Genomic DNA, 25,272 nt, shown 5'->3' on the forward strand with positions numbered 1-25,272 from the left:
GCACAAAACAAACCTGAGATAGAAAAAGCCAAAGAAATTAATCCTTCCAAATTTAAAGCCTGCAAAATCATAAAGACACCTCCAAATGGCTGTTTAATTTTTCTTCATTCTGCCTCTCAAAAATTAAAGATAACTTTCTATTTACATGGCCCTTCAAAGGCAAGGACTTAGTTTGATCTTTATTGTTGTCTTTTCTTATTATATAAAAAAAGTGGGACTCAGTCAAGATGACTGTCACTTCACTTTGACACTCCTCCTTAGTGTCAAACACATAGCAATGATTAGAAAATAAAAAATAGACAACTGAAAATATGAAAGCAAGTTCAAAAACAGGATAATTGTCTCTGCAGACTGGAAACAGATGAAAATGCAGAGCAGTGTAAGAGCCAATACTGCAGGCCTGTCGAGGCGGAGGCCTGGAAACAGGGAAGCTCGGCTCCTATGGGCAGAGGGGACTGAAACTACTCACTCAAGGACACACGTGAGAGATGTACATACACAGAGAGAGGGACACTGTCATCAGGGATTCTGACTTGTAGCAAACTGCCAGCCCAGGAAGAAGACAGAATGCTACCGAAGCATCATGAGCAGAACTACACCAAGCATCTTTCTCAGCTCTGTGGAGGGATGGTGGATACCTTCAATATCACCACAGACAGAACTACCAGGTACCCATTACCCAGGATCCTGGTCTAGGTGCTCAGAGGATGAGGTAGGAGCACAGGAGAAGGAGATGGGAGTAGGGAAAAAGAGAGAAAAACAAAAAGTACTTCCCACTCAAAATGAGCCTGCATGGCACAATATCAGAACACATGGCGACATCAAGAAAGGAACCAAGCAAATCAGCAAATGGAATATGAATCACTCCAGATAAAATCATTTTATGGAAACGTCTGACAAAAACTTTAAAATAAGTATTTCGAGGATGCTATAAAGCATAAATGAAGGAATAACTTCCACTTTAAAGGAGAAATTATAAAAGCCAAACAGGCATAAATTAAACACAAAAGAAAATTATGGAAAAGATTCAAAATCTTGAGAATAAAAGATTATATTCATTGAAATTTAAAACTCAATAGACGGGATAAATAGTCCTGGAGACTGTTAAAGGAAAAAGGTGCCTAAGAAGAATACAGGACAAAGAAATTAAGAGAGTATTTTAAAAAGTGAAAGCATGATTAAGAAATTTACAGAACAGCTTAACAGGCTTCCAAAAAATGCCTAATATAAGTTCTAAGAAAACTCTATAAAAAGGGATTTCAGAGAATGTCAAAAAGCAATATTAGGTGATTCAGATGAGAATTTTCCAAAATTGAGGGAACACATAATTCCTGTGATCAAAAGTGCACTAGGAGTATTAAGAAGAGTAAATAATGATTAATCCACACCTAGACTCACTACCACAGTTAAAGATCTTAAAGCTGCCAGAAAGAAAAACTAAAGTAGCAAAAAAACAACGTTTAAATGGAACTAACAACTTCACATCAACAATAGAATGCAGAAAATAATCAGGTGGTATGTTTAAAGTTCCCAAAGAAAAAAAATCTAAAATTTTATACATAGCTAAACTTTTATTCAAGGGTGATATGAAATGTGATGTGACTCTGAGTTTACTATCCACAAATTCTCCTCACAACAACTATTTAAGATGTACTTAGCAAGAAGGTGGATAGGTAAGCGTACCTACAAGGAAGGCGTGGAATCCAGGAAAACAGAAAAATGTCAGTAAATTATTTAATCCTTGATTGTTTTTTATAAAAACTGAAGTTTTCTTTTAAGAGGTGAAATTGAAAAATATTGTATGTTCATTGTCCAAAATTTAGAAAGTATAAATGAGCAAAAGAGATAAATTAAAAATCATCCTCATTCGTAGCAAGCAGATATAGCCGCTGTTAATATTAGTGAAAGTAGTTCTGACATTATCTCTATGCATATTTTTATTAAAATGATATAACATCCAAATTGTCTTTATCTCTTTCTCCATTTTATCCAACTATCTTTCCACGCCGTTAATTATTATTCTACAACTCCTGTTTAAGAGCTGGATAGCATTCAATTGTATAAAAGTACTTGATTTAATTGACCAATCCACTCTCCGTTGTTTATATTTTTACAACCCTTCCCTTGGTTTTGGATACCCTGAACTTCCAGTTTGAACAGGATCTTCTAAAATTTTAAAAATAAATTGTCCTTTCCAAATCAGAATGTTTCAGCCAAATTGCTTAGCAAACCTAAAGACTATAAATCTTTCAAGAACAAGAATGTTAAGGACACTAGAAAAATGTCTGTTTCATCAAATTTTAATTGTTAAAATAATGCAACCTAAGTATTTGACTTTGAATTCTATTACAAGCAATATTAGTAGAAGTAGATGAACACTTCAACTTGACTGTATAACTTATTTTCATAAAAATCTCTTTAGAGATCCCTGTCTAGTCAGCAAATAATTGCTTTAACTTTGGATTTTAATATTAGCACTGAATGATTTATGTACATTAAATAATGTGATTCTCACTAGCCTTTTATGAGCTAGGAATGATTATCTCCCTTCTGTGGATAATCACACTTCAGGGAAGAAAGGTTAAGTGGTTTGCCTAAGATCACTCAGCCAGTCAATGGATTATCTCAAAATATGATCCTTGAGTCCTTCAATCATTAGACTCAGCTGGCCTCAGCAATACTTTAGAGGTGGAAGGATATGCACTTAGATTTTTCCTCAAATGATTTATGTGGCATAAAGTCTAATTTGTTTATAGAGCATTTTTCTGTTTCTTATGACACGATTTGGTCTATAAACAAATATGAGACATTATAAAAATGAACGTGATAAGAATCTACACGTGCAAAAATCTCTGGTGGAATTAGAGTGCCAGTTCCCAAAAAAGTTCATGGACCTAGCAGACAAGGGAATCAACAATTTGGTAGAAAGGGGGAAAAAGGCTGGAGGTGACAGAAAGCAAATAGGGTAGAGTGGCTTCCTTTTGTAGAACTGCAAGTCAGGGTTAGATTTCAACCAGCCCTGAGTGAAACAAGCAAAAAGAGATCTTATTATTTCTTAATAAGGACGTGTCCATTGCCTAGGAGTTGTTCCTTCTGTCTCCAGTAGAAAGCATTGTACAGGTCTACCTGCCCCTATCAACTGTGATGGCAAATGGGCTTCAAATAGCCCTACAACATCCAGTTCACACAATGGACGCTCTAGACGTTATTCCTACAATTGAAGAATTTTCAACAGTCACCTGATCAGAATTAGAAGTGATCCTGGTGAACCAGTTCAAAAACCAAGTAGTGGAATGGTGTACTGGAAGGACCATATTGGATTTGCATTTCTAGTTAGAAGGGAAGAGGGAACCAGCATGACAGTTGTCCCTTCTGGGGGAGGGGAAGAGGGGTGTTCTGGTTTGTTTTTTCCATTCAATTTAGTCTCCAAAGTTAATTTTAAGAAAAAATATTGGTAAATTTTTTAACCAATGATTGTTTAATAAAACTGACTTTTAATTTTAAGAGTAGAATTACCAACTGGTCCTGTTTGCCAGGTACTTCTCTGGTTTTAGCATAGAAAGTCCCATGTCCAGGGAAACCTTAGTCCTGGGCAAACTGGGGCAGTTGATCAAAATTAAAAATAAAAATTAGGTGTATTCATTGTCCAAAATTTAGAAAATACAAATGAGCAAAAATGAGCATTAAAATCATTTACACTTTCAATATACAAAGAGAACTACTGTTAATATTAGTAAATGTATTTCTAATATCTTTACGGACTGGACTTCATAACAATGCAGGTTACTATTATTATGTGTAGCAACTACCAAGATAATATCATTTGAATTGTCTTTTAAAATTCTATTTAAAATGTCTGACAAGTACTTTAGCATATGTGCCTTTTCATCTGATTGCATCACTCTATAAACTCTGATAAATTTTCAATTGTGTGTTGACCATTTCTGCTATTCATTCTGCAAATTCCCTGAACCTCATACTTTTCTTTATCTGTGAGACACAGTACCAGCCGATACATTAGCAGCATGCTCTCTGAGTTCTGATAACTGTATCACAGTGTAATCTCACTGCTCAGGGGTATGCAGCTTTTCATTTCTAATTCCATTTCTATTTCCCCTGTAGGCCAAGGAGGGGAAATTTCTACCTAGGGCGCTTAGCATCATTTAACATTGATGTTACTTGTCCAACAATCTCCTACTTGGGTGAGACCTTATGTCAACCACAGTTAGCACTTAGACTTTATCAATACCTGCTTACACACATAAAGCTCTTTTTGTTTTGTAGGGGTTTAACTTTCTGAAAGCATTTCAAGTCCTGATTTAAAGACAAGAGGGGAGAAGGAAAATAAAATGCAATATTAGAAAAGAAATATATCTTTTATCTCTCCTAAAATGTTCACACTTGGTTGAGGCCATATTTCAGAATTATTGTGATCCAGAAAGGAACTCTCTTGTTGAAGAAGTACTTACCATCCATGTGCGAAGTTACCCTGTTCTTGCCAATAACACATACAATAATGGCCTCTTCTGGTTTATTTCTAGCTACACGATGCCGGTTGGCAGCCCTGGGGTTGCTTGTATGATTGAAATGACTGCAGATGGAAAACCTCCAATACAGGAGAAAGACACGGAGACACCTCACACTTCTCGGGTAAGTATGCAAATACCCACTTCCAAACATGAAGTCTGCTCTCAATATTTGAAATAAGTATTTATTTTGAAGTTACTAAACATTAATCATATTTCTTTATTGAATAGCTTCCTTGTAAAAACTCTCAACAACACCAGAATATTCATCGCTGATACTTTAGGTATAATTAAATATATTTAACGCCTGTCACTACAAAAGTTTTATTAAATTTAACAAGAAATTGATTTTCCTCTCACACTTTGTGTAGACTATATTATGCTTGATTAAAAAAACAGCTCAAGGAATGGGAAAAGATTATCAAGATACAAAACAATGCTTAAAAATTTACATTTTTATAGGATATGGTAGTGCTTGTATTGTGCTGTTAGAAAGTCCCTTCTCAGTTTCTCAGATTTACATTGGCCAGGAAATTTTTCTTGGAAACATTGAATGAAGCTAATTTGAAAGAAGAGAAGATGTTTGTCCCTCCAGAGACCAGGCAATTTGCTGAATTCTTTTAATTTTAATGATGTGGTTGGTTACAGGCTTCTTAGTATGGCTTTATAGCAATACATTTACAATAAAGAATCCCTGGTTCATTTGATCATCATGGAGAGTTAATCTGTATAATTAGAGCTCCAAAGTGCTAATTTTGGTACACATTAAAGCTAGCAGTGTGTAGTGCCCTAATGAATTGGAAATTTCATTTTATTTCCATTTTTTCTATATAGTCTCTTGTTGAGAGTATACAGGCATCTACAAGAAGCACACAAGAACATCTAACATTTGCACAAGCACATGACGCTTTCCAAATTATGGTCATAGATGTTATCTCATCTGATCATCATGAGAACCCTCCAAAGTAAGAATGACTGTCCCTTTTATAACCCTGAGCAAACTGAGCATCAGACACACAATGTTCCATGGTGATAAGGAAGGAGACTTTGGCCGGGTTCTCTGATTCCCAACCCTTCTTTGTCCCTTGATAATACACTCCACTGCTCTTCATTTGCTGCTGCGGCAGACTCAACACTGTTTGAGTGGATTGTTAGGGTAGGAATAAAATGGGTTTTCGTGTTTTAAAAAGTCACAGTAGAGCCCAAGATGGCCAGATATTTAGATTCAAGACATGGAATATTCCAATGGTGGAAATAATATGAAACACTCACAGTTTTGTGAAAAGTTCAATGTAAAGCATTCAGTGTGATTTTATCTTTATTAACTCCATATAGTCATCCATTTTTTCACAGTGAAAGCTCCATATTTTCTTATGAATTACATACAATATGCTACTAACATAGACATTAATGAATGACATCTTTAATAAATAGAATTCAACAAGTGAACACTAAATGTCTTTCTGTTGTTGAAAAGGATAAATATGTCTTGTATTTGTAGCCTTTGTGACAAAGCGGTCTCTTTGCCCTTTGGGTTGACCAAATGAAATACTGGTCAGAATGCCCCAGGTAATACACATGCCCACACACAGTGACCAACACGTGGGAATAGAATTTATTATTTAAATTGAAAAGAATTTGAGTGGTTTTAGGGTGATAAAGAGACAATGTACTTAGGTTCTCTTAATCTTTTTTACAATTCTCTGCCTCCTTATGTTCATCCCAACTCAAGCTCCCTGAAGTCTGACTGAATCACCACTGCCTTCTCAACTGGGTTAACCCCAAGGCTCAGTCCAGTCTGCCTTGTGGAAGTGACTGTGGTGAGCTTCTCACAGACTAGACCCCTCCATTATAGAAAGTGGGGTATTAAAATCTCTTACTAGTATTGTGCTGCTCTCTATTTCTCTCTTTAGTTCTATCAATGTTTGCTTCATATATTTGGGTGTTCTGATGTTGGGTGCATATATATTTATAATTGTTATATCTTCAGGGTCAATTGACCCTATTATCATTAGATAATGTCATTCTTTGTCTCTTGTGACGGTAGTTGACTTAAGTCTATTTTGTCTGATATAAGTATAGCCTCTCCTGCTCTCTTCTGGTTACCATGTGCATGGAATATCTTTTTCCATCATTTTACTTTCAGCCTATGTGTGTCCCTAAATAGAAAGTGAGTCTCTTATAGACAGAATATAGTTGATCTTGTTTTTTTTTTTTATCTTTTTTTATCCATTCAGCCACTTGATATCTTTTGATTGGGGAGTTGACATTTAAAGTAATTATTGATAGCTAAAGACTTACTGTTTCCATTTCATTCATTGTTTCCTGTCTATCATGCAATATTTTGTGCCTCTCTTCCTCTCTTGCTCTCTCCCTTTGTGTTTCATTGATTTGTACTTTTACTTCTCCCCTCCTCCACACTTTGTGTAATTGATATTACATATCATGTTTTTATATTGTGTATATGTTAACAAATTTTTATAGTTATAGTTTTCTATACTTTTGTCTTTTAACTTCTATGCCAGAATTACCAGTGATCTATGCACCACCATGACAGTATCACAGGATTCTGTATTTGTCTGTATATTCACCCTTACCAGTGAGCTTTATATGTTCATATGCTTCCATGTTGTCTAGTGTCCTTTTCTCTCCATGGAAGGACTCCCTTTAGCATTTCTTGTAAGGTAGGTCTAGTGGTAATGAGCTTCCTCAGCATTTGTTTATTTGGGAAAGTTTTTATCTCTCCTTCGTTTTTGAAGGACAGTCTTGCCAGATATAGCATTCTTGTTTAGCAGTTTTTTATTTTTAGCACTTTGAATATATCAAACCCACAAGGCTTCTGGTAAGAAATCCACTGATAGTCTTATGGAGGTTCCCTTGTATGTGACAAGCCACTTTTTTCTTGCTGCTTTCAAAGTTCTCTATTTATCTTTGACTTTTGACAATTTGATTATAACATGTCTTAGTGTAGACTTCTTTGAGTTCATTCTCGTTGTAGTCTCTTGAGCTTCTTAAATCTGGATCTTCATTTTCTTCCCCAGATTTGGGGAGTGTTTGGCCACTATATCATCAGATAAGCATTCTGCTCCTTTCTTTCTCTCTTCTTCTGGGACTCCTGTAATGCATATATTGGTGCATTTGGTCATGTCCCATTAATCTCTTAGGCTGTCTTTACTGCTTTTCAGTCTCTTTTCTTTTTGCTCCTTTAACTGCATAATTTCAAATGACCTATGTTTGAGTTCACTAATTCTTTCTTCTACTTGATCAAGTCTTCTGTTGAATCTCTCTAGTGATTTTTTCAAATCAGTTTTGTATCATCACCTCCAAAATTTCAGCTTGATTCTTTATTATATTTTCTATCTCTTTGTTGATATTCTCATTTTCTTCATGCTTCATTTTCCTGAGCTCATTAAGCAGCTTTATGACAGTGATTTTGAATTCTATGTCAGGTAATTCACATATCTCCATTTCTTTAGGGTTGGTTTCTGGAGATTTATTTTGTTCCTTTGATTGGGCTATGTTTTTGTTTCTTCCCGTGCCTTGTAACTTTGTGGTGGGATCCACACATTTGAAAAAAACAGCCATCTCTCCCAGTCTTTGTGGATTGACTTTGTAAAGGAAAGGACCTACACCAATCAACCCAGGTAGAGATTCTTGGAACCTCTCAAACTTTTTCTGTGGATGTGTCTTCTCCAGACTGATGTGTGTAAATTCCCTGTTACAGGAATTTGCCAGAGTCCTTTCTCAGGTGCTTGTAATGCTTTGCTCCCTGTGGTGTCTATCTGCAGTACTGCAGGTTCCCTGGAGCAGCCACAAGGTGTCTAGGTCTTTTGTTCTCAGCAGCCCCAAAAGATTCTAGACTATGCTGGGTTACGACAGAGCTCCGAATCTACCCATTTCTCACAAAGGGACATATTTTGTGTATTTGTATTGTTGTTGGATCAGTGTCTCCATGGGGGGAGGAGGATCTGGAGCTTTCTATTTTGCCATCTTGCTAACATATATGCTGTTATTTTCTAACCATTTAATTTCTTTATAATTCATTTCCCCAGATTACATTTAATTTCCTTGTAGACAGAATAATCCCACATCCTTCTTTTGTATTTCCACTTCCCTATATCCATATGCTCACAGGGTAACAACTCAATTTATTGGTTACTTCACTAAAGTTCAGTTCTTCCTTCAACGAGCTGAGAAAATACTGTTTTGAGAAAATTCCCTGGCCTAGAAAGCCTTAAGAATCAAAGATTTAACTGTGAAGTATGAGACAATGAAGATTTCACTAATATTTATCAAAGTAAAAAAAGCTGTGTGAGCTACTTGGTATTAATCTCATAAGTAACCCAAGAGCTTCCATATAAGCACTGCCATGTACTCTATGCTATACACACACACACACACACACACACACACACATATATATATATAACATAGAGAGAGAGAGATTAGAATTAAAGCCATATTAATATTCCTTTTTGGATGGTACCCAGTGAGGACCTCCCATATGCTGAATCTGGCAATATAGCAAGGTTCTAAGCAGCATTAAGCAGGAGAAGAGACCTAAAAGACAAATAGGAGATGGAAGAAAAGCAGGATTAAGTTTCATGAATCAGGCTATTTTTCACAAACTTGTACTAAACCACCTATTTGCAAAGTGCTGCTATAGACTCTAAGAGAATCCCACGATGACCAGGGGTGGAGGCCCTGCCCTAAAAAGGGATATAAATTAATATAGAAGAGACTATTTGCTCATAGATTATCCTATTATAGGGCAGAGAGAGAGAGAAAGAGAGATCTATTAACTGCAAAGGGATGGAAGGTTTAGAAAAATATGCTTATGCCTTTTGGTCCCCTTTCATTTAATGTCTTTAAACAGTTTAAAAGAATTTAAAACTTAAATCACATGTGGAAAGTAATTTAAATAAATCCTGTTTCCCAAACGCTTTACCCAACATCTCTTATCCATCTTTATTACAAGACTCAATGTCTCTGGTTTTGAATTTGTCTACATACAATTCATATAATATTAATATCAAAAATTTGGTAACAACACTTAATTAAAAGCCAGTTCATTTCAGTCATAAGTCATTATTTTCTTGGATAAAGACAAATACCCTCTGATAGTTAATCTTAACCAAAGAGTACATTTGCAGTTGCGTTCCTATATTTTATTAACACAAAGGTTATTTAACTTCAGACAGACTTGAGGATGTAAAACAAAACTAAACAATGAATCAAGATATCATTACAGAAATTTGTGTGGTCCTCCAATATCTAAATTTAAATTAGAACAAGAAGGAGATAAAGCAGCTTCCTATCCACCCCTCCCCCGGTCTTTAGAAGTTCGTTCCCTTTTGCCTATCTTCTTTCTATATTCCCACATATTATAAAAGTGCACTCTGTTCTTCCTTTAAAAAGAAACTCTGAGAGAAAAGGGAATGTTCATTTCACTCCTGTCAGATGTGGAGTCCTTTTCCCTCAGTCATCATTCATATTTTTCATTATCTTGATGATTCCTCCTTGATTGTCCATGTCTGTTCTCTGTGGTTTTATCTTGTAAGATCATATCTGGATGTCAGACTCTATTCTCCATAGTCTGATTCACAAGAATTTATTAGAAAAGACTTATTTTAAAGACCTGTCTCCTTAAGAATGAGTATACACACAAAAGGCAGCTTTTGGATAATTGAGAGTCTGGGGAGAGAGGAAGTCAACCACTTTAGTGGTTATCTATGTGTAATCAACAGCACCCACTGTTTTAGACATTTCAGGGCTCCAACTAAGCTTGGGCTTCAGACCAGAAGAAATACAAGAGCCATCTACTTCCATTGTTTGGGTGTTTTTTAATGGTCTCATAAATCATAGAAATCTCTATAGACTTTCCCTGAGATCTGCCTACTGCTGACAGAAGAGGAGGATATTCTTCCATCCTCTATCAGTTTTGTGCTAAAACAGCACACTTGTCAAAGCAGTGAGAGGTTTGCTGTTTCAGGTGTGTGATCAATATCCAAGATGTCAGAGATCCTCAATGAGAGGAAGGTCATAGCCTTGGATTCGCTGAGTCTGCAGGTTCATGATAGATCCCAGATTACATTAGCAGTGAGTCACTTATCTTAGGTGTGAAAAGCTCTGCTAATAGCTTGTTAGAGTAATTAATATAAATGAATTAGCATATGAGAAAGGATGTGAGAACAAACAGATGTACTCCTATGCTTCATGAGGGCTCTATTAACATCTTGAATATTCCACCCCACTCTACCCAAAGGTAGTCATCCTCTGGGTGACTATATATCTGAGTCCTATATGAAGTACTCAGAAAAAAATAATTAAGGAATGCCTTTAGGAGCAGAGCCTGAGTCACTAAAAAAGAACAAGAGCTCAAATAATAGAATTAGTTTGATCTATTATGGGTCATGGAGCTGCTTTGATGTTCCTAGAATTGCACATGCTTCTGTTCTCTAAAAGTACATTTGCGTTAAGTCGGAACATATTAGCATAAATATCAAGTGATATTACTGGGCATCTCCCATTCTCTCCTCCCCACAGAGTCCTAACTTAATTATGTGGCTCTAGTTTTTGAATTCTTGCAAATTTTCCATTTTAATGTATCGGTAATACCAATTTAAATACTTTCCCACGTCAGCTTGGACTGTGTGAGTGTGTTTTGGGGATAAGGACATCAGCGACGTAAACTGCACAAATGCTACTGCATCTGCCTGTCATATGCCCACCACCCCTAAAGATCAGTCTCATTACCAGTTCATCCAGACTCCCATTGTAGCTCACAAAGTCCTCTTGAGGGCAGTTGCATTGTATGTACATCTAAATGAATTCGATTGAATGTATATATGTTGCTGAGGGAAGGAAAAAAGAGATCAAGTAGCAGTTTATATCATGGAAGTGATTCTATCATCATCCTTGTCTGTGAGTATAAGCTCTATTTCCAAATATGATCACGTTCTGAGGTACTGGGTGTTAGGACTTCAACATATGAATTGTAGGGGGACACAGTTCAATCTCTAACAATAACTAATTAACAAGGCTTCATTTTCTTCATCAGTTATTATTTGGTAATGTTCACATTAAATTGCAAACACTTGAGTTCCAAAGTACATTTTGAAGTAATCAATCAGCAAATTTTTTTGAATGCCCATTTTTGGTACTAAATTTTATTAGATATTGTGAGAGATACAAAAGAAATGTAAAATCTGGGCACTTTTTTAAAGTAACTTATCTTACGACCTAGTAGAGATGGCAAAACTAGACAATAATTGCAAACTTTTTTACACAGAACACATTAAAGTGTGCAATTACGGAACAAAACATCCTAGGTCTTTCCCCTGTAATCTGACAACACTTTATAAGAAGATTTTTTGTTGTTATTTTTCCCTTAGGTACATTTTGAGTCAATGTTCCTTGGCCATGTCCCTGCAAATGTTAAGATCCATAAGAATGCAGGCCCCATTTATGGGTTCAAGGGCTGCATTCGAGAGCTTCAAGTGAACGACAAGGAATTCTTCATCATTGATGAAGCACTTCATGGAAAGAACATTGAGAACTGCCATGTCCCTTGGTGTGCTCATCATCTATGCCACAACAATGGCACCTGCATCAGGTTAGTACCAGCCTCCTGATCTCAAGCCTATATTGCATGACTCCAAATTCTAAAAATGACAAAAGCCAGCAGTATTGTCATCTGAGTGATGAAAAGAAAGGTCTAGAACTTCCAAGTTTTTTATGCACCCCCTTGGTGATGCACACACGTGGTGGGTACTTGTTTGCTCAAAGGAATTTTTATGCTGTGGCTCCAGTGCCAAGAGATTCCTGACCTCTGAAAATAACTAGGCAACTGGACCTGATTTTGACAATTTCAAATGGATCCAAGTGTAAGTTTACCAAGGAGTTCTACTTTTTGGAAATATGGATGAGAGATTACCATTTGTTGATAATGGTTTTGACATATTAATTTTTATTGTGTTTTTTTTTTTTTTGCTTCATCTTCAAAAAAATGATCTACTTAGATCTCTAAGATTAGAGATGGAGAAAAAATACCTATATCTATTTCTTCTTTTTATTTGCAATCCTATATACATTTTTCCTCCTTGAAGTAAAGATTCATCATGCTTATAAGCTCAAGGAGATCTTAATTAAAATTGCTTTCTGCTCCACTAAAATGTCTTAAGTGAATTGACCCTGAGGGAGTCTCATTTAGACAGTGTAGAACATATTCCCAAATTTCTTCAGTCCTCTGAGAAATCTTTATTTCTGAGCTACAGATAATGGCAGAGTGGAAGCTGAAACATGTGCAGATTACAATAATTCAAGTCAAGGAAAAATTGACCAAATCTCACAGGAAATATCTTAATTAATTCACCTCAGTGTCTCTAAGGGGCAAGCTATCAAGCAGTTAATGACTCTGTAAAAGTAAACACCGCTATGTGTAGTGTGGGGAAGAGAAAAATTCCATCAAAACAGTGGGATAGGAACTGGCGAACAGAGAAGGGCTCTGAAAGTAATCACTGGAATAGAAAACGAAAAAAGAGAGAGAGACTCAAATGGCAAAGACAAGGAACAGAGGAATGGACAGCCAGGATAAAGTCAAGGTGATATATGTACTAGACAATCACAGACTGACCGTAATAAATTTGAGGAAAAGCATGGATTAGAGGAAAAGGAAGAGATCAGCTCTTAGAGTGTCTAAAACTTTTCCTTCTGATTAACTGTGTCTGAGTCTGTGACTTGATTTACACATTTGTAAAATAACAACAGGAATATAGACTTATTTCATGAAGGGAAAGTATAAAACAGATCAAGTTTGAAAGGACTTTGAGAGAGAGCATTTTGAGGCTAAGAGGGAAGATAACTTCCTTGGTCATGCTCACTTTTCTGAAGGAAACAAAATCAGGGCTTTACTTAATAAGTATTTTGTTTTATAATGAACCCATTAATAACAATTGTTTTTAAAATTATAATAATGCAAAAATTATCCAGCAAGACAACCTTGAGAACCCTGCAGAAAAACTTGTATTTTTGCCTAATTAAGTGAAATAGAAATAGGAAAAACTTCTCCTACTGCCTTTCCAATGTCTGAAATATTTGGTCATTTAACCTAAATAAATATTGTCAATGAAGTTTTACCATTGATGGAATTATAGAAGTGACAAGAATTGTGTTTTCCCTCTTCCTATATGTGGTGAACAGACTGTATCATAGTCCCCATCATCCTCTGTCCTGGTGTTCAAGCCTTTGCATGATCCCCTCTCCGTCAGTGTAGGTGGGACCTGTGACTTGCTTTTAGCCAACAAAATAACCAACAGGATAGGGTGGTGGGATGTCACTTCCGTGATTAGATCACATAGGATTGTGAGCTGCATCTTTGAAGGAGACTCTCTCTCTTGCTGGCTTTGTTAAAGCATGTAGCAATTTGGGGAAGGTCCATGTGACAAGGCACTGAGAGTGGCCTGCAGCCAACAACCTGTGAGGAGCTGAGAGTGGCCGCTGGCAGACAGCCAACAAATATTGAAGCCCTCAGTTCTACAACTGCAAAAAACTAAAGTTTACCAACAACCACATGAGCTTAGGAGCAGGTCCTTCCCCAGCTAACCCTTGAGATGAGACCCCAACCTGACTAACACCTTGACTGAAGCTTGTGAGAGTCTTATGCAGAGGACCTAGTTAAGCCACATCCAGACTCTTGACTCACGGAAATGATAATGCCTGATAATAAGATAATAATGTGAGATAATAAATGTGTGCTCTTTTAGGCTGCTAATTTTGTGGTAATTTTGTTATGCAGCAATAGAAAACAAATACACTCTAATTTTCTGCAGAAGTGTCTAACATTGCCAACTTGGAGAAGCAGTGAGAGTTAGTTTTACTTTAGAACATTAATTATCTGAGATATTGTATGCCAAGTACATGTTAAATAAAATAACCTCTTATTTGCATAAATTAAAGAACCTCACATTTTTTCCAGTCTTACTTATTTACTACGTGTTTGAAAATAAAAGTAAAGATAGTCACCCTAGTAGGATAGAAATAAGCAGTGCTAGGTTGATTTATACTTTATAGGTTCATTCTCTTAGAGAATGAATCAACAAACATTGGCTGGGGGGCAACTAAGAGCCAAGGAGTACGTGAAACAAAGGTGTATGTTCAAGACACCATCCTGCACACAAGGAAGTTTCACTCTAGTGTGAAGCTTTATCAGCTCTTCAGACCCTAGGTTGAATTTTCCACAAAAACATATTTGTCTTCCGTCACATACATTATTCTGACCTTCCACATCCATTTGTCAACCTCTCAACCTTTACTCCAGAGAAATCCACTCAAAAGTCAACTGTTTTGGCATGTGCTGGTCAAGGTCTTCCAGATCTATATGTGCCTTTTTATTGCTATCCAAATGGAGACTTGCCGGCTGTGTACCCAAGAAATAAAACACTTCTTCACATCTTATGAACAATATGATTTCTATCTTTATTCCCAAAGCTTAACTCCCATAAACTACCTCTTGCATTGCACCCAGGACATGCTGCTCCATGGCAGCTATGACTTCCATTGGTGTGCATCTCTCTGTGCACGCTGAAACCATGAAACATTGGAGTTGATCAGTGTCAGTACAACAAAACAAAAATAGACGTCTCTGAAGCTTCATAGTACAGCTCCTAGGAGGTCAAAAGTTTAATACAAGAACACAGAGCACTATAGGGCCACAGGGAACATCGTCAGAATAAGAATGTTGTCTGTCACTCTTCTTTGTTTTGTGTAAGCACCAATACCTCACCATACATAGAGCACTCCAGCAGTCTGTATAGTAAACCAAAAGGAGAACCAGTTATATACTGAAGGAGGACTCCCAGTGAGGCCATGAGCAGCTTCAGTCCATCGAGAACAAGACAGATCTAAGAAGTAGGTCACCTAAAAGCACCTCCATGACCAACACCCTGCCCCCAGCAGACACATGCTCACACTTGGACTACACTGAATGGTGTCAAGTTTCCCAACCAAGGAACCTAGAGAAACTGCTACTGAGCCCCATCCTAACTTTGACAAATGGATCTGAACTGGCTTAATGCCTTTGGCAACTCGCTTCCCATCTACGTTGTTGGCCAAAGTCAAAGGTTCCTTTCCTCTTTATGCTGCCACATCATAAAATGGATGTCTCCAAGATCTTCCAAACTTTCTCTTCCAAGCTTTCTCACCCTTTGGGTCTGTTCATGCCATCAGACTTGATCTCACTCCTGAGCCGAGCCAGGCATACTTCTAAACTCCTCTTCTCTTTTCTCCAATTTTCCCCAAAAGGGAGACTGGATGCAAGACAGCTGTCAAAATAGCAGAGCAATTTAAATAGGATACATTAATATTCAGCTTTTCTGAATCCAAAGGGAATGGACAAAGTGCCTGAGGGAATTCTTTTTAGGTCTGCAAGTTTTATTATTTTATTTTCAAAGTAATAGACCGTCTATTTTCAGGACGAAAGAGCCGTCTTGCAAAGACAAGAAGGCGTTTTTACCTCTCTGCTTTTCTGTCTCAAGACATAGAGATGCTAATGCATTAATACTGTGGGCTGTGTGCATGGTCTTTTTACTTGAAAATGCAAATAGTAATTTCTCATCACAGTTTAATTGTTCTAGTCTCTCCCAAAGACTCTTATCTAAAGGTTGGGGAATAAAATATAGTGACGTAGCTATGTGTGAACAAAATCATGACTAATTGTAGTAGCTTGGTTGACATTATTAACTGCTATTAAGTGCTGTCCCTACACAGTCTATGAAGGTAATCTGCTCACCAGAAGACGGTTTTCCTGTTAAAAGCACTAAGGGGAGTAACATTTCAGCAGCTTTACTGAGCAAATGTCATTCTGCTTTGAGTGCCGTCAGATGCTTCTGGACAGTAGCCAACGTTTCTTCATGTCATTTTAAATCTGGGCTAGAATTTTCAAACCCCTGTGGTTGCTCATTTCAGAGAAACCCAAATTGCATGTAGTGAAATTCAGTCTAGAAAAGCGACACAGAAGTGTTATTCTGAGTATCCAAATCTCTATGGACTTGCAACAAGCTGTTTCCAAAAGGGCACAGGAAGGTTAGCAAATCAAACAGATAATGTTTAATACACTTTCTCCTTTTGGTGCCAAATGTTTTAAAATAGGTTAAACAATAATTAAAAAGGAGCATCCGGTCTGGGAATATACCCTACACAAGCACTGCACTAAAAACGTTCCTCACTGACATTATGGTAAATCATTACTGAGAAGCGAATTTTACACTTAGTCTTAATTTTTACCAAGAGCTAAGTGTGTGCGAATGTATTTCATCATGCATTGAAAGGCAATAATTCCCATACGTGCATGAATGTGCTTTCTGTGCCTCTAATTGTTCTCATTGCTTTTATTCATCACTAACCAGTGCTAATCTCCACATGCTAGAGCAGGGGTCAGCAAATTTTTTTGTAAAGGGTCAGATAGCAAATATTTTAAACTTTGCACTGCAACTACTGAACTCTGCTATTATAACACCAAAGCAGGCATTAAAGATATGTAAATGAATGGATGTGGCTGTGTTCCAATAAAACTTTATTTATAAAAATAGGTGGGTGGCAGGATTTGGCCCAAGGGCCATAGTTTGCAGACCACTGAACTAGGGCAACAGCTCAATAAAATAGTTTTATTCCATCAACTAAGAAAATCCAACTCAATTTAATTTTTCCATGTTAAGAGATGTTTTATATATATATAAAACATAAAGATATTATAAGGTATTGGCTTATGCAATTATGGAGGCTGAGAAGTCTCACAATCTGCCACCTACAAGCTGGAGACCCAAGAAACCCAGTGATGTAGATTGCAGTACAAGTCTGAAGGCTAAGACCCAGGAACATTGATGGTAAGAGGGTACCGATGTCATAGCTCAGCAGTCAGGCAGAGAGCAAATTCAGCCTTCCTCCATTTTTTGTTCTATTCAGATCCTGAAGGGATTGGATGATGCTCATCCACATTGGGAAGGGCCATCTGCTTTACTCAGTCTACCAATTCAAATACTACTTTCTTCTGGAAACACCCTCACAAATACACCCAGAAATCATATTTAACCAGTTATCTGGGCATCCTGTGGCCCAGTCAAGTTGACACATATAATTAAATATAACAAGCAATCTCGAAAAAAAAAATGTATGTATTTCTTAGCGTTAGGGAACTTTCATTGTTCTCAGTATCCAGTGTGAATAGAAGTGAAAGCTGGTTTCTTTCATTCTTTTTTCAATCCAGTTTTCTGTATTATCTCAATTTCATAGATATCTTTTTTGACATTGATAGAAGTCGTTTTCCATGATTTCTGAGGTATTTAGTTTTCAAATCATTCAACACTTCAAAATGAGGTAGGAACCATAAATTGGATTTGAAATTACAATAGTAACAACTATTACAGAGTACAAAAAATTAGGCTTTGTGTCTTAGCTTTTCCAACTGTTCTGTGATGAGCGGCAACCCCTCACAAAATGTCTGCTTGTCTTCGTTGTCATTTCTCGGTGGCATGTAGCTAGCATAGCCTGCTGAGTGGTTTTAGTTGTTACTCTGTATCCAGGCCAGATGACCCCTAATCTAGCTCAGCAGTCTACCCTAGTCTTCTAAATACCAAGGGAAAAAAGAGCGTATTTCAGATCAATGTCTCATCACACATTTAGACTAATAACATCTTCAAATATTCAAACTTTCTTCTTAGTTGCTATGCTTTCTGTCTGCAGTCAACATCTTTGACATTGTACTTGGAATTTAAGTGTCTCTTGTACTAGAGGACTAATTTCTATTTGGTAGATTATTTTCAGCTGTAAAAGTTTGTCCGTGAGCATCCAAACATCTCAATTGTAGGCAATCCCTATTGCTAGAAACAAGGGGAAAACGGAAAATATCTAACCAGGTGTCAGGTAAAAACTTAGAGGCATACGTGGTTTTCCCCATTTCTCTCATTGTGTTAATTAATTCAGCATTTAAGGCATTTATCTATGTATCCTGTTAATTAAAATCAGTTTAGGGGCTGGCCTCATGGCCTAGTGGTTAAGTTGGGCAGATTCCCCTTCAGTAGCCCGAGTTTAGTTCCTGGGCACGGACCTACACCATTCATTAGCAGCCTTGTTGTGGTGGCAACCCGCATACAAAATAGAGGAAGATTGGCATAGATGTTAGCTCAGGGCAAAAAGAGTAAGATTAGTGACAGATGTTAGCTCAGGGCCAATCTTCTTCAGCAAAAACAAAAAAGCAGTTTAAACTTTATGGGGTGCAAATATAAAAAGTTTTATTTTCTCTCCAGTCACTGATGTCAAACATGCTCTGTAGGATCTATCTTTCCTTTCCCTTAATGTAATATCATGCAAGTTCCAGAGCCTTCCATTCATGTTCACATGTTATAAGCATCTGGTTCAACCTACTCCAGTTTAAAACTTCTGTCTCATATCTACTTTAGTGATCACCAGTCCCCTGCCTAGTTGGATAGACCACCAGTTCAAGAATTTGAGTGGGGAAGGAATGTGATGTGTTCCTCTTGATGCCTCTCTGTCCCACTTCTGCTTCTAGTTTCTCCAGATTTGAGGCTATCTTGGGGCAAGAGGGATTTGATTGAAAATATTCAAAGGTTTTCTTATTAACGGGTGCCATTATGGTTCCATATATTGTCCCTGTGACAGAAGCTCTGTGCTGGATCTCTTGACATATGCATTTGTGAGTCTTCACCAAGCCCTGCACAGGGGGCCATTCCATGGCCCAGTTGGTTGAGGGGAGAAATGTTCTCCGGTTTCGCTCCCCCAGACTTATGCTCCACAACTTCTCACCTGCTAGTGGCCCCGCACCCAGTAGCAGAGCTAGTTTACTCTGAAACTAATGAAGCTTAAGAGGACCCCACCTTGCACATGTCTTTCTGAGACCTGGGACTTGCTAGGAATTGCATTGGGTTGTTACAGGTCTCTTTTGGAGGGGAAACCATGTTGCAATCAGGAGACATTTCCACGTAAGAATTTCCTGTGAAGAGCCTAAAGAGATTTCAGAGAAAGAGACCTGAATCTCCCAGTGTCCTTGTAATTTATTGTGATTTCTTTTCTCATTCTAAATAAATATTCACTTTTATACACGATTTCGTATATGTACTTTTGTATCCTTTTTGTTATAAAGGATTATATACCAAAAATTCTAGAAGCTTTGGGCTCCAAAAAATCTAGACTCACCTCTGGGCAACAGGCCATTGTCTTAGGCAGAGTCCTAGAATCTTCAAAAAGTTATAAACCTGGCTTTCATACAAATATATGAACACATGCCAAAGATTTACTTATCTTATTAATGAGGGAACCAGCTTGATGGTAAAGCTGGTTGAAAGAGAATTCGAGAGACTGAGGATATACAGGCTCTGAATGAATGCTGAAATAAGATGGCTAGGTTAGAGATAAAATTGGTGAGTATCCTACAAAGGAATAAAATGTAATTTTTGTGGTTTTCTTTTCTACCAGTCTGTGCTCATTTGCATCTCCATCAGACAAAAATCTACAAGTTAGCATGTAACTTCGCAGAGTCTGGGCCCAATCAATAGTAAATAGTGAGCTGGATAAAAGTGCATTCTTCTAGAGAATTATGTAATCCTTGAGCAGGCCTGTTAGATAGTACGCTAGTGTGACATTGAAAGAACATGAAATAATCCTTTTGTTTTATTTCTAAGTTTCGAACTTTTTCTGAACACCAGCCAGCTTCTGCATTACCAAGAGACAGAAGTCCCAGCTGCTCAGTGCTACCCCTCTGCTTTCCCTAAAGTGTAACAAGCTGGAGGTAATCATAAACAAAAGAATACTTAGAAAAATAGACCCATTTAGGTCTTCCATGGTATGAAAAGGAAATATGCCAATGCTACATATTAGGAAAAAAGAAGAAACAGGCAAGTTTTAGCTCCTTATTCCTTAGAAAAAATGCAATACAACACAACAAAATATTTTGGTAAATTTTTTCCTGCCATATCCATGTTTAGGAATTATTGTAATCCAAGTCTGTTGATTAGAATGAGATCTGTGTATCTTTAAGGCCATCCATCCATCCCTTCTTTCATGCTACAAGCGTTTGCAGAGTGCCCTCTTTGTGCTAAGTAGTGGGATGAGCACAGGATTTACAAGATGGATAAGACGTGGAATCTTTTTCTACATACTCTCTTGCTGATGATAATCTTGGGTTTGTAAAACATTAAGGAATGCGGAATAAAATGTGTTTTTTCATTTATACATTTAAAGGGCAGTCTTAGGTTAAAACAGCCTAGATTTCACAGCCTGTTGTTTATCTTTTTGATCTCATTTCTTTCCCGCATTCTACAAGTGCCAGGTATTGTGAAAATGGATTGATGTGGGGTCATTTATTCTTGCTTGGAGAGTGGGACTGAAGCTGCAGGGTTTTTAGCTGCTTATAAAAGTGGATCCCACATTTGGAAAGCATAACTCTTACCAACGTAAGTGTCACAGGGTTCTTGGTAAAGTATAAATGCAGCTTAAATTGATTTTCTAACCACTTTTATTGCTGCCATCCTTGAGTGCAGCAACAAGGGTTGGGCATTTGTTTTTACAGGGCAGAAAGCATTTAGGTCTTCTGCAAATCAGAGTTCCACTGAAGTCATGATTGCAAACGCAATTATATTTAAATGAGATTAAACATGGAAGAAATTGTGTCATGTACATCAAATTTGAAAAGTCTCAAAGAGTTAAATGTTTCAAGGTTTGACTAATGGAAAAGACCACTATCAAATTCCACACATATTTTTTACATTATATTTATGCAGCAAGGTCAAACAAGTAGGGGGAAAAGTCTCATCTTCAATTTTCTCTACCCTTAGGTAATAATACATGGAGAACTCATTTACCCTGATTGATCTGCCTGGGCATAAGAGACCTCTCTGGCTTAAATCTCATCTGAAAACTCTCTTTCCTCTCCTTTTCTAATAGAATGCTAACAGTTTTTTTCTTCTCTACTTCAAAGAACAAGCAAGCAAAATATGAGCTGCTAATGTTTTCCTTGACTATTTTGCTTCCCTTCAAAATCTATTTGTTAACGGCTTTTTAGCAGGCAGTTATATGTTAAAATTGGTTTGTTTTGTAACTAGAAGCATTTATTCTTATTTTAAATCTACATGGCTTACCACTTACACATTGCATTTGTACACCAAAACAAAAATGATTTGGTAACTTGTGTTAATCACTATGATTTTTACATATAATTAGACATGCCACTGTTAAAATTGTGTGAAAAGCTTGACAAACAAAATGAAAACAGAGCAAAGTTAAAGCTGGAATAAAATGTGAGATATCCGGAATATCTTGGCTTAGGTTTGCAAAATGCTTAAAATGAGGAGTTTAAATAATTAATTTAGAAAGAAAACAAACTGATCTTTCTGCTTCAACAGTAGACAAAGTTCCCAAGCTTTACGTTTGTTCCTGGGCCATTTGCTGGCGTAGTACGTACCTTAGGAAAGTTGCTTAACCTTTTATTCCAGGCAAATGAAGTGAAAATTGTTCCCACCTGCCTACCTAAACCTCAAGTGATTTGGAGCCAAAAGTGAAAATTTGCTAAAGACTTGAGAGTATAAAGACTAGACAAAAAATAAATTTGGTTATTGTTTGTTGACATTAAAACTCAAAAGTGCTTCAAACAAGTACTGTCCAGGTATTAACAGTGCTGATTGCTATGGACCCAACAATTACCAAGTACTGTCTTTGTTTTGGAAAATGATATAGTGGCATTCTTCTGATATGCTTTTATCTTAAAATGATGTTAATACATAAAATATTTTTGGAACATAGATTCAGATTTCTGTTTCACAAATAGAAAAATGTGGTATACGTGAGTTAAGAGATTTGTTCAAGTCAACATTGATAACAGAGTCAGGATAAATCATAATCTTCTAGACTTTAAGTCAATGCTCTCTGTCCTAAACTTTGCAATATACATCAACTATTTCCTCCATCACACAAAAAAGTTAGTTGTCCAAACTAAGTAATTTGGTAACTATTTTCAGCAGTTCTCTGACTTGGGAATTACACATAAGGACTAGGCTATATACAAAAACTATGGCTTTGTCCTTGCAGACTCATCTAACAGGCAAGAGATCTGCATCTTCTCCTTCTCTCAAGTGTGCCACTAACACTTCTGGACTTCACTTTCACTGTTTGCCTAAAGAGGGGATTAAACTAGACAAGGATTTCCAAAGCTCTTTTTCAAGATATACTAATAAGCATTCTTCAGAGAAAAAGGTGGGAGAGGGCAAATTTTTCTGAAACAAATTCATGAAATGTCACATGCCCCATTCCCCTCTTGGAGTTTCAAAATGTATTTCAACATGTTAAAGAACTCTTGTGGAAAATAACTCATTTAACTCTACTTAATAGAAGTTTCTAAACTTATTGCATCTGAAAAAAACACTTTTCCAGGAATACCTATTAACATCACGCAGAACACTCTTTCTCAGAAGCAGTGTAAGGAAATGCTGCATCAAATGATACAAACAAGGTCTGATGAGTGGAATTTTTTCTACTTTTAAAAGACTTCCGAAGCGAAGGTTGTACAACAACAATTGGGAATATATGCTGAGTTTTGTACGCTTCAGTTCCAAGAATCTTTTCTTCATTCCTGACTTAACTTGCCACAGGCATCAAAATATGCAGTTTTCTCTTTTCAGTCCTAGATTCATAGGGCTTATGACAAATACAGTTTAAATTCACTAGAAGTGACAGAAAATCATGCCTAAATATCGGAGGTTGGTGTTGAGGTAGAAAATTATCTGGACATTAGAACTATGTGTTAAGGTTATACCTGAATATTCACCCAACTAAATTCTTTCCCCTTTGCTCTCTTACAAATGCTCTAGGGCTTTTTTATTTCCTTCCCCAATCTACCCCACGGAAACAGAAATTAAAGCCTCAAAACTATTCTAGTCCTAAATGTGAGCCACAAATATTTCTATCCATGATTACAGAGTGACGTTTTCTGCTCCCAAGAAAGAGAGAGGACTGGGCTGGAGAAGGGATGGTGGAGAGGACAGGAGTCGAAAGAATAGAGATTTATTGAAGTGGAAAGAAGAAGGACCTTTGTCTTAGGGCCAGGACAGAGGGAAGGGGACTCAGTACCTCGCTGATCTTGAACGTGGACCACCCACTGTCACATTCAGGAGTCCTGGATGCTTGAAATTTCCCTTGAACAGAGGATGAACCACTGTACACCTTGTATGGGATGTAGACATGAATGGACACTTTATCTCCAAATGAAATGGGGCTTCGCGGAACCACTGGGGACGCCCCAAGAGGAGAACAATGGTAAACACTTAGTTCAAGTCTCATATGGCCTCTTCTCTGTGATGTGGGCACAAGTCCTTCCTGAGCTTCTTTTCTCATTTGACTGAAGATCACCCAGACAATTTTAATTCTAAATATCTAAGAATCGAAAGGCCCTTCCAATGCTCTTGTTTGTAGTCTGGAAGTACATCATCTAAACTAAGCATTAAGGGAAATCTAAATGCATGCTCATTTAAGCATATTGAGAAATATTTTTTATTTTATACTCTACCATTGTGTGTATTAAACATCTGTTTCTGTGCATATGGAGAGCAACTGAGAAAGTCTTTTAATATTCTAGTCAGAGGAAGTAAAAATTCAGAGAACGCTAGGATGTGGCACATCATGTTGGCAGATGAATCATCCTCAACCTGGAACAGGCAGAAGGGATTCCCTGGATGTTCTTGGAGTGCAGTTCTCCACTGGTGGGCTTGCCTTTCTGTCATCTATTTTACAACTTTGTAGGGGCAGAGGCTACCTTGTAGATTTTTGTCAGATGAAGATGAGAAAAATTTATTTCCAGTGAACAAGTACCCTAAATGTTACACTTTATTGCCCTGTTAGACATTAACCAATTTCATATCTAATCCAGCAATCTTAATATTGCTTCTCAAATATTCTTTAAATTAGTTTTGATATCTTACTGATTCCCTCATTAATTATGGAGTTAAATAAAACTTGACATGCATTCATATTATATTTGCACAATTTACCGCTATAAATTATACTTTATCAGAATTGCTTGTCCACTTTCCTTTCCCTCATTATTTTTATATAAAAGAAAGTAGATTGAAATGAAGACCAAGTAAGGAGATAATCACAATGGAGAATGAGAAAGGCAGCATCAGCCCTCTTGCGTCAGGACTGAGGAGAAAGGCATCACTTCTTCTCCAACAGCGAGATGTGCTCCGTCATCCGTAGACTTGCTGTCCTGGGGACCCAGCTGGCATCATGGGTGGGAGGCCTTTGCAGCTGCACAGGGAATAATGCTAAAAAGGCCTGCACTACAGGCTTCTTGCTCTGATGCTGCCATCTTGAAATTCCTAATATATTATCTTTGATTTTGGCTTTTGTGAGTGAAGTAAGATGAGACAATGGAGCATGTGCCAGGGCCTTGGAGTCCTGCAGTCCTACCACCTCCCCACGTCTCCAGGAAACGTTCTCAGTCACCTGCGTCCCTGCCCCAACCCAGTAGCCACTGTCACCTCCACCCCTGGCAGGGGCCTGGGTGTGGGCACAGGGTGAGTCAGGGTTGGGGACACAACACACCCGGGGCACTGACCACGGGACAGGGTCCCGTGTGTCTGTGGAGACCTGTGAGGTCTGCACTCTCCCGTGAGTACCCTCGTGCCTGAGGAAGTGTGGCATTAATAATAAAGAAAGAACACAATACTGACTGAGAAAGAGACTG

At 37.4% G+C, this 25,272-nt stretch overlaps 1 protein-coding gene across 1 annotated transcript in view; it reads left to right on the forward strand.

The window, feature by feature from the left end:
- Positions 1-25,272, forward strand: part of EYS (eyes shut homolog) — a 1,424,867-nt gene that overhangs the window by 1,230,309 nt on the left and 169,286 nt on the right. Inside the window, exons 31-32 of the mRNA XM_058554077.1 lie at positions 4,542-4,650; positions 11,921-12,141. Of these exons, the coding sequence (XP_058410060.1) occupies positions 4,542-4,650; positions 11,921-12,141 (330 nt within the window). The remainder of the gene's footprint in view (positions 1-4,541; positions 4,651-11,920; positions 12,142-25,272) is intronic.

This window comes from Diceros bicornis, chromosome 14, assembly GCF_020826845.1.
Source record: "Diceros bicornis minor isolate mBicDic1 chromosome 14, mDicBic1.mat.cur, whole genome shotgun sequence".
NCBI lineage: Eukaryota > Metazoa > Chordata > Mammalia > Perissodactyla > Rhinocerotidae > Diceros > Diceros bicornis.